The sequence below is a fragment of the Manis javanica genome, chromosome 11, assembly GCF_040802235.1.
Source record: "Manis javanica isolate MJ-LG chromosome 11, MJ_LKY, whole genome shotgun sequence".
Taxonomy (NCBI): Eukaryota; Metazoa; Chordata; class Mammalia; order Pholidota; family Manidae; genus Manis; species Manis javanica.
The window spans coordinates 4,922,047-4,937,215 of NC_133166.1; the positions used below are offsets into that span (position 1 = coordinate 4,922,047).

Genomic DNA, 15,169 nt, shown 5'->3' on the forward strand with positions numbered 1-15,169 from the left:
GTGGGTGTAACCAATAAAATTGGGCAGCCACCATTTGCTAGGTTTACTTCTGAGCTAGCCAGGCCCTGTTCTGAGCACTTTACATGTATTGCTTTATGGATTTTAACCTAAGGGAAAAGTACGGGCTCTGAAGCCTGATTGCATTCAAATTTGGCCTCTGCCACTTACTAGCTGTGTAATATTTTCTGTGTTCTAGTTACTGTAAATGTAAAAAGAGGATAATATTAATATCAATCTTGTTAAGATAGTTGTGAGGAATAAATGAATTAGGATTTGTTAAACCCTTGGAACAGCAACTGGCATATGGCAAGTGCTGTTTAAGTAGCCACTATTGGTAGCTCATTTAACCCTCATCACAGCCTTAAAGGTAAGTACTAATTATCCCATCCTGCAAAGGAGGGCTCTGAGCAACCTGCAAGGGCAACTTCCCCCAGCTTATGCACCTAACATGTGGCCGAGTGCCAGGGTCTGTGCTTTCATACTTCCTGCTGTAAGCTGCTTCTCACAGAGCCACAGGCCCTCCATGTTTCACAGGCTGTCTCCCAGCGACACAGTGATGACCCAACATTTGTGTTTTTTATAGCATCACACAGAAGGGTGTCAGAATTAGTGGCTTGATAGGCTATTATCTTAGAAAATATAGAAGGAAGAAGAAGGGAATGAGAAGGAAGATTTTTTCCCCCTTTCTATTAAAAAACTTCTTATCTACCTGGAGAATGGAACTCATTATTTTCCATACCTTGCTCAATTCTTTTTCATGATTTGGTTTATCTGGGGTCACTGAAAACACCTCTTTCTTTTTCCTTTCTGGTTCTTTAGGAGGAGGTGAATAAGATGATTCAAGTCTGCAAATTAAAATGAGTAAAAATTAAGCTTAACTTGATAAATTGGTATGATATATTGTAAATTTAGATCATTGTAGTTTACAGAGATTATTAGTTTGTTGGAAACATTTCTAGTTTTCTAGTACAAACAATTAGAATGTGTTGTACACATTATTTTTCAGTCCCCTTTTGTTTCCCACTCAGTGATATACTGTGAGCATTTTATGCAATATTCTCCTAAAGCATTATTTCAGGACCAGTCTTATATGTTTCTCATTTGCTATGATTTGGAAGAGGTAAAAAATGAAATTTCCTGTTTTTCAATTCTTCCTAAGCAATTTCAGGGAGTGAAATGCTGAACTGAATGGATAAAAAACTCATGATCTTGTAAATTTCATTAAGTGAATGTAACAAATGTCAAACTTCAAAGTGGACAAATTCAAAGAAGACAGTAATCATGCTAATATAAATATATAAAGGAACAATCATTTGTCATGTAGGAAAGGAGTGTTGGAATTATTTTTAATAACTCTCAGAACATGTCAACCCTAGGTGCTTCTACAACTGAAAAAAAGAAAAACAAAAAGCTAACAAAATCTTAGCATTAATGAAAAAGTTTCTGAAAATGAATGAAAACACTGCAGTGCTACTTCTATAAAACTAGTGTGCATTTGAGCTGCATTCAGTATCTGGGCTGCGTTACCTTAATACAACTGTAAAGAAGAAACAGAGTCCAAATAAAAGAAACCAAAACATTAAAGAAGATAAAACTACATTCACATGAGAACCAACTCAAAGGATTATAAACTTTCAAATGGGCATGATGAAAGCTAAGGAGTCTTATACACAAAGTCTAAAATACAATGTAATCTGGAAAAGTTAAATATCTTTCATCAAATCTCAGAATACTAGAACTGAGGAAAACCGTGAAAAGAGAAAAATACAGTTTGGAGACCAAAATAAATACCAACTTAAAGGAGAGCAATGAGGCATAACAAAAAAGTGACATTGGTCAAATATGTGAACAACTGCAAGATTTTAGATTAAATCATGTGTTGAAGGAAAGTTGGCAATGTTTGCAGTCCAGCAGAGGCCTCGTGAGACAGCTTTGTAGAAAGTACGCACAGTCCTCTTCCCAGAACTAGAGCTACACATGGGCCGAATGGTTTGCTCTTCTAGACAATTATGCTTTTAGGCAAGTACATTTTTTTGTGCGAAGACATTTCTCACCAACTCACTGCACAGGGACAGTACCTTGCATATAATATTTTTCCATTATATTTATTAATGACTGGTGAAGATGATATATAGCTTGCACATGGAGTGTTCAATAATGCTGACTAGCTCATAGGCATTCTGCCATCCTTAGTGAGACATACAGTAGGCCATTTTGGGGGATTTTAATTTGGCATTTGTTGTTAAGTGTAGACCTTAAAGAAATGTGAGCAGGTCCCACAACTTTGAAGAAATAATTATTGCCTTTAAAGCAGTATGATTATCTTTCAGTAAACTATTCCTCACTCACCATTTGGCTAATCAATTGTCCTTAGCCTTGAGATTTAAGAAGGATTCAAGTTCTAATGAGACTTTGAACATCACTGAATGGTTACAGTAGTCAAACTGCCTAGTCATAAGCATAAAACATTTAATAATCCTCAGCAATCCCATTACCTTTGTGGTTCTGGAGTCTGCAATATCTGTCTGATTTTAAAAGAAAAAAAAATATCTCTTCTAACAAAACCCATAATGGAACTGACAAGATGGTGAATGTGGAGGCCAATATAAATAATATTTACAAGTGAACAAGTTAATAACAGGTTTATAGACAGTCAAAATAAAAGCATTTGGAAAATATGGAATAAATCTTATTTATCAACATATAACATTAAATACCAGCTCAATACTATTATTTTTGCAATATCCTAAAGAATAAAAGTTCTATGAAAATTTCTGACTCAGTGTGACACATTAAATGTTCACAAATCACAACATGATATAATTTTCTAGTTAAAGATATTAATTTAGAAGATAAAATAATCACTAATTTTACTTTTAATATCTAATATTACTCAATAATTAACAGTATCAAAACAAAACAAATAGACTTTTAATTCTACTTGCAAATATAAAGTTCTTAAAAATATTCAAACATCATGTTTTGAACAGTGTCAGGCTGCTGAATATAAAGAATTTACCTTTTTTTATTTTCTTGAGCATTTTGGCACTCTCCCATTCTTAATAATTCTCTATGCAACTGCAGTCGTTCCATTTCTGTAATTCTCAAGAGATCATCACGTGACTGCAACTCACTTTTCACCTCTGAGAGTCCTGCTTCCATGGCCTAAATAAAAATATCAAAAATTTTCAATGCTTATATTTGGATATCATGATGCATATGATACATTAAAAAATATTTTACATCTGTGAACCAGCCTGATTTCAAATGAGCTGATATTTAGTCCTTACTTATGTTTAGGCTCTGTCTTACAGAATTTAATTCCTTCATTCATTTATTCAACATTTACTGAACTCTTATGAGTTCAGCACTGACGATACAGATACTGATTTGGTTCTCAGTGAGCTTACAGTCTAGTGATAAAGACAAAGAATAACTAATCACACAATATGGTTACACTGTATATAAATTTGAAAGCAGAAAACATAAAAGTATGAATAAAACATCAATGCATAAAATTTGGATGAATGCAAATAATTCCCAATTTAAACAAGATAACAGCCCCCCACCACCAAAATAAAGAATTTCAAAGCTGGCCAACAAGGTAAATTGTAAACCATGGTAAATGGTTCCACTATTGCCCAAGAGTAGCCCTACTTTAGCTGGTAACTAGAAATAGCAGCAATCCTGTGAGTCTCATGTTTTATTTTCTTCATAAGAAAAGCTTAAGCACATTTAAAAGCTGTTGGGAAGGATCCAGTTAGGAGAGAAAAGGTGTTAATAGTAACGGTGTCACATTCCTGAGAAGGTAGGTGGGATGGGTCCCAAAGCACAAGTGGAAGAATTGCCTGAAAGCAAGAGAGACCCTCTGCTATTGCAATAGGAAAGGAAGGAAGGAAGATGGAACGTAGGCAAGTATACGCATTTGCATATGGAGAGTTAAGACATTGGCAATATGATAGACAGGTTTCTGTTTTCCTTGTGAAGTAAAATGGCAACATCAGTGGAAGGAGAAGGGGAGGTGGTGGTAGTGGAGTGATTTTGCAGAGTGGAGGTTTCAACTACCTGCAGTGGGACCGGAGAAGTTTGCTGACTGGAGTAACAGAGTTAGGAGTCCCGGCCGTGCTGAGTACTCATTTGAAGTTTGGGACCATGACCTGTTAAGCCATTTTCTCCAGCAGTACTTGGAGGTTCTCAGAGGAATGGCAAAGTCCTTCCCTATCATCAGGTCTCTTTAACTCAATTATTCAGGGAAACTAGTATTTGTAAAGTGTACCTGACCCAAGCCATCCTATCCATTGCCATTTTTATAGTTGAGGAAATTGAGGGCCAGACTTGATCCAAAGTTACACAGCACATAAGTGGCAGATTTTGGAGCAGAAAATTCCAGATCTTTTGTCTGCTCGCCTAATTAGAACATGCAAGATGCAAAAATAATGTGCTTCATGTAAAATAAGTGAAACAGACCTGTAGTTTATTGGTAAATACAGGGTGGGATGTTCTAAGGGCATAAGTTTCTGCAGGCTAATGAAGGCTATAAAAAACACTATAGATTTTTAAAAATCATTTGATAATTCCTTACATCAACAGATTTATTCAAATATAACCTACATACCATGGGATTAACCCATTTAAAGCATACAATTCAGCGGATTTTAATTTATTCATGAAGTCATGCAAGTATCACCACTATCTAACTCCAGACATTTCATCACTCCCAAAATAACCCCAACACCCGTTAGCAATCATTCCCCGTTGTCCCTCCTCCCAGCCCCTGGCAGCCACTTCTGTTTCTATGGAATTGCCCACACTGGGCATTTCATACTTATGGAATCATACAATATATGGCCTTTTGTGACCGGCTTCTTTCACTTAGCATAATGCTTTCAAGGTTCATGCTCATGTATCAGCACTTCATTCCTTTTTTATTGATGAATAATATTTAATTGTATGGATAAACCACATTCTGCTTATTTATTCATCAGCTGATAGACATTTGGATGTTTCTTCTTTTTGGCTATTATGAACAATATTGCTATGAAATTTCATGTACAAGCTTTTATGTGGACATATGCTTTCTTATTAATTCCTACCCCAAAATTCACAAAACCTAAAAAAATGACTGTGTAGACAATATAGGACATACAAGTTCCCAAACTTTTTTTTACGAAAACCTTAAACATTTATTATTTTCCAGGAGATCTAGTGACCTGGGTTCAGTGAAGAACCTAATTGCAGAAGTTCCTGGCTGACTGGGAAGTAAGTATAACAATATATTCAAATAGGTGATTTAATTTTTTGGATAAAGATTTGTTTGGTTAAAGTCCCTCTTTCAAGGGACTTTTCAGATGAGATTAAAATTTCAAAATAAAAGAAAATTGAAACAAGAGATAAGCAAATAGAAAGCAAATTAATTTGATGTGAATGTCATCCAGACTTTGCCCAGCCAAAGGGGACCCTAACCGGGCTCCCTATCCGCACATTTGCCCCCAGGGAGCAATCTAATACGTAGGAAGGTAGGACTACCTTCACTTGTGGGAGAGGGGCAGGTTAGTGAATTATAGGGTCACTGTAGGCTAGAGTTAACTGAGGTTATGCAAAATATGGTAATAGTCTATTTGTTTACTGTTATTAGAAAATAATGCCCAGCAGGGTGACACTTGTAGATGTTATTAAGGGGAAAACTTATTTGTTATCTAGCTACACAGGTATTTATATTAAAATGGAAACTTTTCCTAATACAAATCAATAATGATGATTTGATCCATTTTTATAACATGTATGAATAGGCAAACTTTTATATTATAATTGACAGCATTATGTAAATTATATAAAAGTAAAAGAGGCTTTGTTGATATTGATAAATGGTGGGTTGTTTTTTGACTTATGCAATATCCCTTTGAATTCAATGTTAGTAACACTGAGTTGACATAAGAAGTGGTGAATTTATTTAATTTAGATGAAGTTTTAAAATTGGCATGCTTTTGCATAAAAGTTAAATCAATTACTTGTCAATGTGGATGCAAATTTTCAGGAAGATGATTCTCTGGTACTTGATGTAGTTACTGGAACATTTTTAAGTTTGTTCATAACAACTTAGGTATGTAAATCTACTTTTTTTAATTGTAAATTTTATGAAATCTAAATACAGGTAATCAAGTAATTTTAGTGACTACTTAGCATCTAAATTGAGATTTGTTGTAAGTGTAAACTTCACACCAGATTTTGAAGACTTATATAAAAAGAAATGTAGATATCTCACTAATTTTTTACATCAGTCACATGTTGAAATGATAATACCTGGGATATATGTTGTATTGAGTAAAATATATTACTATTACGTATGAATTTCTCCCATTTATTGCTTCTTTTAATGTGACTAGTAGGAAATTTTAAATTAGATTTGTGGCTCATATATTTCTATTGAACGTTGTTGCTCCAGTACCTTAAGGTACATTAACAAGCAAACAAAAAAGGTCAGGTTTTTCGGCATAAATGTTAGAAAAATGCAGAACAATTAATTTTTGTCATTAACCTTTAATGGGAAATACTGCACATTCAAAAAATGGGAGTGTAGGGCAGCATAGTAAATAAATATATGCAATGGAATATGTATACTGCACATTTCAAGGTTGTAGAAAGACAAGTGAGAAGATGTGATTCATGTGGAAATTCAGGGATGCATCTGGCATTAAAGTGTGTTGTAAACTAAAGAGAAATTTATATGCAATAAGTGACAGTCATTCAAATTGAAACGGTTGTCTTTTTAAATTCACGTGCAAGATGTGGAACACTGTCATGACGGTTTTGCGAAAAGAGAAGAGAAACTTCTCTCTAAATACATGCACTGCTTACAGTGATTATTTACATCTAATTATTCCCATTTGGTAAAATGTAAATTTTGTAAAACAAGTTAAGGCCCATCTGTTTAGTTAGAAATTTGCCTAATGGTTTATTGAGAGAAGCAATGATTTAAAAACTTCAAATCAGCTACCAAATAATAAATAATTGATATCTACTAATGCAAAAAAGAATGAAACAAGTAAAATTTGGAAATAAAATAGGGAAAAAGCTAAAGAAAAGCATTATTTTTAGCATTTTTCCCTAAATGCATCAAAAATAGTGTTTTCCTGGGAGTAGAAATCTTATCTTTTTGACAGCTCTAAGTTTTTTAACCAAATAACTTCTTAAAAACCTTTTCATTAGAACTATAACATATTTATGAGTGTATGTGTGTGAAACATATTTCAGAATAATTTGGTATGTTTTTTAACACATGCAACTCCTTTGTAAAATATAAAACAGAGATGCTTCATCTAAATTGAATAATGTTCATAGACCCAAGAATAATTAAATTTTTAATGAACAAAACTTTGTAAAAATGACTGGTAAATTTTCTCATAGAAATTGGTGGATAAAAAATAACTAACATTAAAATCAATTATTAACTATGGAACCACCATAAGGTAGAGTTAGAGAATTATTAGTGAAGAATATGAGAAAAAATTACATTTCAAAATTTAAAGCAAGGTTTTGAACCACAGCACTTTTTACATTTTGGTGTGGAACATTCTTCATTGGGAGGGGTTGTCTCGTGCACTGCAGGACACTTAGCAGCAACCCTGGCCTCTGCCTTCCAAGTGCCAATAACACCTTTTCCCTCTGTAGTGACAACCAAAAATGGACCCAGTTCCTGTCAAGTGTCACCTGGAAACAAATCACCCCAGTAGGAAACCACCGATTCAAAGAAATGTCATAACGATTAGGCAATTGAGACTGTTATTTTATAACCTTTGGTATAAATATCAACAAAAAATATTTCATAATTATGTCAACTTCTATGAGTAAGAGTAACTGGGTTTTTATTTTATTAGTATATGTTCAGGAACATTAATAAATTAAGTACATTAATACATTGATACATAAGGAAAAGTCAAAATGGGTAATATGAACATTCCTTAGCCCAAACAATTTACAGAGCCTTCTCAGGAATGCATATAAGCCCCTGGAAGTGTCTAGAGATCATGGTGGGGATGATCATATCCAGCTGCACGTGGGGCAGGAGGATAAGTCGGTTAAATGGCGTTACTAAAGGACAATCAATGTCTCTTTGGCCGTCAGGTGGTTCAGAGTCCTCTACCTTCCTGCTACACACTCACATTCCCAGGTTGCATTTCTTCTTGTCAGCAGGAGTGTGTCAGTGCAAGAAGCAGGGGTTTAAGGCATTTACTTGGAGAGGAGGTAAAGACTGTAATCTGAACTGGGAATGTTACTGTTACACTCATCCTCTATTTGTAACATTCTTTTTTTAACAAGATTCTCTAACTTCTGAGAAGGAGAAAGGTGGGGTCAATCAAGGAAAGCATTACAGAGAAAGTCAGTCATGCTGCCAGGAAAAGGGAACAGAGAAAGAGAAATCTATTCAACCAGTAAGCCAAAGAGCCCAAAGCTGACCTCAGCCTATAAAAAAGGATGTTCTTGGATGCTGTTAATAGGTCCAAACAGAATTCTTGTTGGGGAGATTATAAGGAACTGATGTTAGTGGAGAAGTGGAACCTCACTGAAGGATAGAACCAAGACTTCATAACTGGACTCACTAATGAAATATGTTCCAGGCAAATGAAAGAGAACATAACAATATAGGTCTGAACAGAAAACACATTTCTAGAGACCAGGGCCAAGAAAACCTCACGAAGGGACAAAGAGAGCTCCTCAGTTTATTCAGGATGACCTGAAGTCCAGGGGAGAATATTAGGGAAGTACCCAGAAAAATAATCTCCTTATTTATTGATTGTGTTCCTGGTTCAGATGCTGGCAGGACAGACAGCTGCAGAATGTCTTTAAATCAGGGCTAGGGGCATGGCCAGTGGTCCCATACCCGGGAGAAGAATGGGAAGCAGCTCCTGAGAGGGACAAAATCCCATCAGCACCAGCAGTCTTGCAAACCCAGCTCGGACGGGACCAGGAAGGCTGGCTGGCAAGCTAAGTGTTAGAAGCCACATGGACAACCTCTAAAGTGGAAGAGTGAGGGCTGATCTCATTTATCTTATAGCAAAGCTAGAGGAAACATCACCACCACCTTTTCCATTTCTAGAGATGTATGGCTTCCTCGAGTTATCACATTGCTGAACCCCTAATGCTGTCCTGGCTCTCTGATGCAGGATTCTTGTGAGTCAAAGAGGCATAAGGTCAGAGAGAATGGTTTTTAAGCATAGACGTCTACAAGTGACTGACGTTATACTGCGCTGGTAATACATATCATCATACGGTGGCAGAGCCAAAGTTCACTCTCATGGAGTAAAGTACCTGTGGGATTACTGAATTTACTCCTCAAGTGAGAATTACTTACTCAGAGGTAATATGAACCAAATTTCCACATGTAATAGAAAATAAGCTTTCTAATCCTTACACCTGTTGAATCAGCATTTATATAACTGTTTTGCAGTAACAGTTGAACAATAAATAAATCATCACCTGGCACTGTCTTTGGTACATTTTCAGTTCTTTTAAGAGCTTCTGATTTTCATCTTGTAGCTTATTCCTGCTTAATGCTATTCCACTCACAGCTGATTTTAATTTTTCAATAATGAACTCATCTCTTTCATTTTCAAAACTGTGATCTGGTTCATGAATCAGCTGAGGAGTTTCAGAGCCGCTGTCTTCTGTGCACTGTTTCTTACCATTTAGTTGAGTATGGTAACTTTGTGCCTGTTTCTGAGAAATATGAAGACCATGTCAATAAAGTGGAGAATATCATATTTAAGCTTATGTAAAGTTCAAGCATGACAGAAAAGACTTAGGAGAAACATCTTTAAATATCTTATTAGATAATGAAGCTTTGCCCTTTGTAATTCAGTCTTGTGTTTATTCTAAAACCTCAGTTTCAGATGGCATAAAGAGAAAATAATATCTGTATAGCCTCAGAGCAGAGATGTAGAGTAGGGTAGGGGGCTGGGCATAGGGAAATCTTACTAAGCAAGAAGGAAAATTTAGAAGCTATAAAAAGAGCAAAATTATGGATTCAATTACACAAAGGTTGAAAATGTCTCTATGACCAAAAATAAACAAACAAAATCAAACAAAAAGCAGTTGGATTGTAGGAAAAGTTGTGAATACATATAACAAGGGTTAATAATTCCTAATGAACACAAACTTCTGCACATCAGTAAGAAAAAGAGAACCAACACAAAAGAAAAATGAGCAAAGTTTTTAAACAGGCAATTCACAGAAGAGGAAATGAAAGAAGCTAAGAAGCATATGAAGAGGTGTTCAAGCTTATAAATAGTCAGAGAATCGCAAAATCAAGCCAAAATCAAAAGACTGGTGAGACTTTCACCAAGCTGGGGAGAATATGGGCACTCCCATGGCCTGTTCATGAATTGTAAATTACTATAACCTTTTGGGAAGTAATCTGCTAGTATTCATTAAAAATTTGAACATACCCTTTGGCTCAACAATCATTTCTAGGATTTTTATATAACAAAAGGAAAATACTAGTATTTGAAGATACATGTATTCAAGGCTATTTGCTACAATATTGTAAGAGCAAAAAACTGGAAGCAACCTGAATGTTCATCAATAAGGAAATGATTGAAATAATTATGGCATGTCTACTATATACTATATCATATATTTGGTATATAAGCCATATACTATGAAATATTATATAGAATTAAGTAGAACTTTATGCAGTGACCTGAAAAGATATCCATGGCTTGTTATTATTTTAAAATCTTAAAAAGAAAAAATATACAACTTCCACACAAACACGTATTTTACATGTTTGTATAAAGAAAAAGTACGGGAAGATAAACACTTGTTAACACTGTTTAAATTAAATGGGTAAGAATGGAGTAGAGGATGAAGTTATTAATTTTACATTAGATCATTTTGTATTGATGAATTCAGAGAACATATGTAACTTGTATAATAAGTGACTTAAAGAATGACAAATAAGAATATCAAACAAAAGCCATAGCTTCTCACTGACTTTAATGAAAATTCCAAACTCACACCTTTAGGCTTTATAATCAGTATCCAACTTGCCAGGCTTGCCGTCTACCATTCCCCACTCCAGCCATTGGGCCCATTTTCCATTCCCAGAATTTGCCTTTTTCTTCCTTCCCTCGTGATCTTGCTCATGCTACCACCTAGAATACATTTTCAAAATATGTGGGTCCAGGCCCAGTCCCAACCCTGCTGGAGGACAGTTTTTCATTATCTCAGCCCCAATTTTTCTCTTACTCCTCGGCATTCTAGAAGGATCTGGACCCTTTCCATTTACTTGTCAATTATCTGTAAATATGTACATGTACTATCTCTGCATCTGAGCTGTCAGGTTCTTGAGGGCAGGGACCAAACAATCTTAGGCTTTCTAAGGGGCCTTCCCACCGGCATGCGAAAACATGTTATTTAGACATAATTACAATGGACACTTTTAAGAGTACCATCCTTTGAGACATGTAGAATAAATGTACCATGATAGATATTTCATACACTTTTGACTTTACCCAGTGCTGGACCTACTCTGGTTATATTTTCCTTAGTTGGCATTTCTACCTGTAAAAAGATTACATGTTGAAATGGCAAAGATACTAAAATTTAACCTCTAATTTCTTCTAATTTAGAGGATAGTATTAGATAATGTACCTGAAATTGTTTACACTTCTCAGATAATAATTTTTGTTGAGCATCTGAAGAAACCAGATGAGTCTGATATAGTATCTCTTGCTTGTCCCATTCTCTGGAGTTCACTCTAAATTCCTTAAAAAAAAGTGAAGGGACAAACATAAACTGAAGAAAAGTATTCATTTTAAACTATAATGAATAGGGGCTTCTTTCATTTGTTCATCTTCATTCTGAGAAAAAAAAAAACTACATACTCTCTTTCCCCATTAGGAAAACAAATTAAGCATCAAATCCAAGGATTTATTACTAAATGTAGTTTCTAATTTTTGCTAGTAAATGTGGAATTTGTGACTTAATCCTTATATTAAAAAAATAATCATTTTGTGTATTCACAGCATATTTTTATTTTCTAAAGTGTTCCATTATAGGATGTTTTTAAATAAGAAAAAAATAATTGAATACTTATTCAATGGGAGTTATCTAGACTAAACTGCATTATCTTGAACATTAAATATTTTGTCAAAGATGTAAAAAGTTTCTCTGATAACAAATGCTGATTACTAAGAAGGGAGTTTCAAACAGCTTTTCACATCAACCAGTAATTCTTTTCTATTTCCTGAAGCTGACACCCTAAGTTATTTCCCTTCTTTCATTCGCTACACTCAGTCACCAAACCTGTTCCGTTGTTTGTTGGGGGGCTGGAGCTTGGACTGATTAGTGACTTTGTCCCCTTGTGGCTTTCACAGCTACTAAGTGAAGACAAGATTAACATATTCTTGGGAACAGAATAACCGTCTCAGGCCTCACTGAGGCAGTGCCAGCTGGGTTAACCAGGGGAAGAAGTAGAGGAAACAGCTTGATACCACATGCTCAGTGCTTCAAGTTTTTGCTCAAGTTTTGTATTGACGGAGCATGAGTGTTCACAATTTCACCCAAGGAAAAGATATGGCCAAAGAAAACTCCACTGCTTCTTAGTTTTGCCTAGAGCTAACCATTATATCTTATCTTTCTGTCCAGGCTGTAAGCAACGACTATGTATTTCATTACTTTTGTATCATTCACAGAGCCTAACAAAGTACAGGCACCACGCTGTGACATGAATGTACAGACAAAAGCATGCTATTAATATTTCTTAGAATTTATATATTTCTCACTAAACTTTGCAAAGAAAACAAACAACATGGCTGGAAGTAAACTCTGTAGCTACTGAGTCCATGACCATATATTATTTCATATAGATACATGGCATGAATGTATTGATGTTTCCAAGCATCAATTCAATAATTTTTATTAAGCACCTAGTGTCCACATGCTGCTGTGAAGAGAAAAGAATTTGGAAATATTTCATGATTAAAAGAAACAGATTTTTGAAAGAAAAAAATCAAGAAATATATAACAAAGTAGGGAAATGCACATGTAAGCAAATAATTTTAAGTACAATAATAGTGACACATAAAAGCCCTGTAGAGAATGTCATGATGATCTTAGCCATCTTCAGTAATATGTCAAGTTGGAAAGTGATTTGCACTGTTTTGAAGATAGCTGAAATGACTGGATTGCCTATGCTGGAAAATACACTAATTTAGAGAAGGAAAGCTACATCTTGCTCAAAATGAGAAAACATGGCATTTCATAGTTTCTACAGAGAAATGATTTTGACAGACATTTGGGGAAATTTGCAATTTATAAATCCACAAGTCCCAAAACAATCAGTAAAGGCAGGCTATAAATTAGGTTTCTATAGTAATTAAAGGTGACCTGAAATTGAATGGTAGTAACAAGATTGGAGAAATATGGGTAGGCCCCCTCTTAAATATATAATAATACGTTATGATGAATAAACTACATTTATTAAGATAAATAAAAGTAGTTCAATTAAAGTTATTGACTGATTCTGACATTCAGGAATTCAAAATTAGGTACATGAAAACAGGGTCTTTTGTAATACTAACAAATTTACAAAAAACTAAGCTCTAGCACAGAATAGGTAATGTTTCAAATCAATATAATGTAGATTTTAAAATGTTTTTTTAATTTAGAAAGTGGTTTTTAGAGTCAAAAGTCGAAGTGGGGGCCAGGTTGATTTATACAGTTCATATCTTTGAGATAAGACTAATATTTAGTATTACCAACCCAACAATCTCAGTCTTGACAATAAACATCTCTCAGCATACTTTTAGGAGGCGGCAGGGGCATTAACCTCAATTCCTTACAAATTCTACAACAGGTAGAAATGAGGCCAAGAATGAAGCTAAGCAAGACTAGAAATATGTGTCACAGACATATCAGCTGGTGTACGTTAACAGTCCTGGCTTTCTTGGTCTTACAGATATACTGGTTTCAAGATGAGCAAGCTAGCACAGTTTATCCAGTAGCTATGGAGCATACACAGACCTAGAGAGCTTTATAAAGGTTTTTGTAGAGATGGGAGGTATCTGCTGATTCAGAGAGTCTATAGACTTGCCCAAACCTCCAGAGTAAGTTCCCCATGACTGGAAAAGCTTTTCTGGTCTTGAAGGCTGAGAGTAGGTTAGGGTCATTAAAATTAGGATTTCTAGGGGAAGCCACATGATTAGATTTTTAAATCCTTCTACTAAATATACAGGGATGGAACTAATTGCTTTTTTGTCAATTGTTGTATGTCAGGTTTTCTACAAACCTCCACCTGTAAAATAGTTTAAACATTATGAAAATTTTCATAATTACATAAAAGTAGAGTTAAAAAAAACCCATGTACCCTTCACCCAATTTAACTACCATCGACCTAGTCCATCTTTATTTCATCTCTCTCTCCACCTTTTTTTGTTGCAGTATTTTTAAGGCAACTTCTAGACCTCATGTATTTTCACCCCCAAATGCTTCAGTGTGCATCTAAGCACACACACACACACACACACACACACACACACACACACACACACACACACACACACACAAGCATTTTTCTTACATAACCACAATGCCACTTTTAAGATATTTTTAACTCAACAATTATTGGTGAAAAAATGGTATTTCTGTGAGGCTAACAATTTGTCGAAAGGTCACAGGTCAAATAAATTAGTCAGGAAGTGTTTTAAGTTATAAACTATGATGTTCTTCCACAACTTGCTACTTCCCATTGTTCTAGTACTATACCAATGTATAAATATTTGTTCCAAAGGAAAAACATGCTGAGATGTAGACTAAAACTGGAACAGTTCCATCTCTTACACATTGATTTTTCACAGGTTAAAGTAACAACAGGTACATGAAGTGTTTCCATAATCACACAGCTTAAACTATCTACTTAGTGTGCTAGAAGTTTCATATAGGTACTAATATATTGAGCCATATTTTGCTACTAATTTCCACTATAATTTCATGAGATATAGTTATGTAAACATTTTAATTCCTTAAATGTAAAATATGCACTCTCCAAGTACTTAATTTAAGGCTTTTTTTAGTTTAAACAATTTATAAGAATGTGGTTCTCCCACTAATCCCCCCAAAAGTCAGCCAAATGGATAATCAGTGACTTGATCTTTACATTTTCCATGAAGAC

General features: G+C 34.8%; 1 protein-coding gene across 22 annotated transcripts in view; it reads right to left on the reverse strand.

The window, feature by feature from the left end:
• DEUP1 (deuterosome assembly protein 1) overlaps positions 1 to 15,169 on the reverse strand; it is a 101,914-nt gene that overhangs the window by 65,861 nt on the left and 20,884 nt on the right. For 20 of the 22 annotated variants that reach the window (XR_012122494.1, XR_012122493.1, XR_012122492.1 and 17 more), the window contains 4 exons: positions 11,650 to 11,763; positions 9,475 to 9,714; positions 3,020 to 3,165; positions 740 to 845 (listed from right to left, as the gene is read on the reverse strand). Coding sequence is in view for 19 of the 22 variants with exons in the window: in XM_073215880.1 (XP_073071981.1) it covers positions 740 to 845; positions 3,020 to 3,165; positions 9,475 to 9,714; positions 11,650 to 11,763 (606 nt within the window). In the remaining 3 variants the exon portion in view is untranslated. The remainder of the gene's footprint in view (positions 1 to 739; positions 846 to 3,019; positions 3,166 to 9,474; positions 9,715 to 11,649; positions 11,764 to 15,169) is intronic. The other 2 variants (XM_073215882.1, XM_073215879.1) reach the window with 2 other exon arrangements.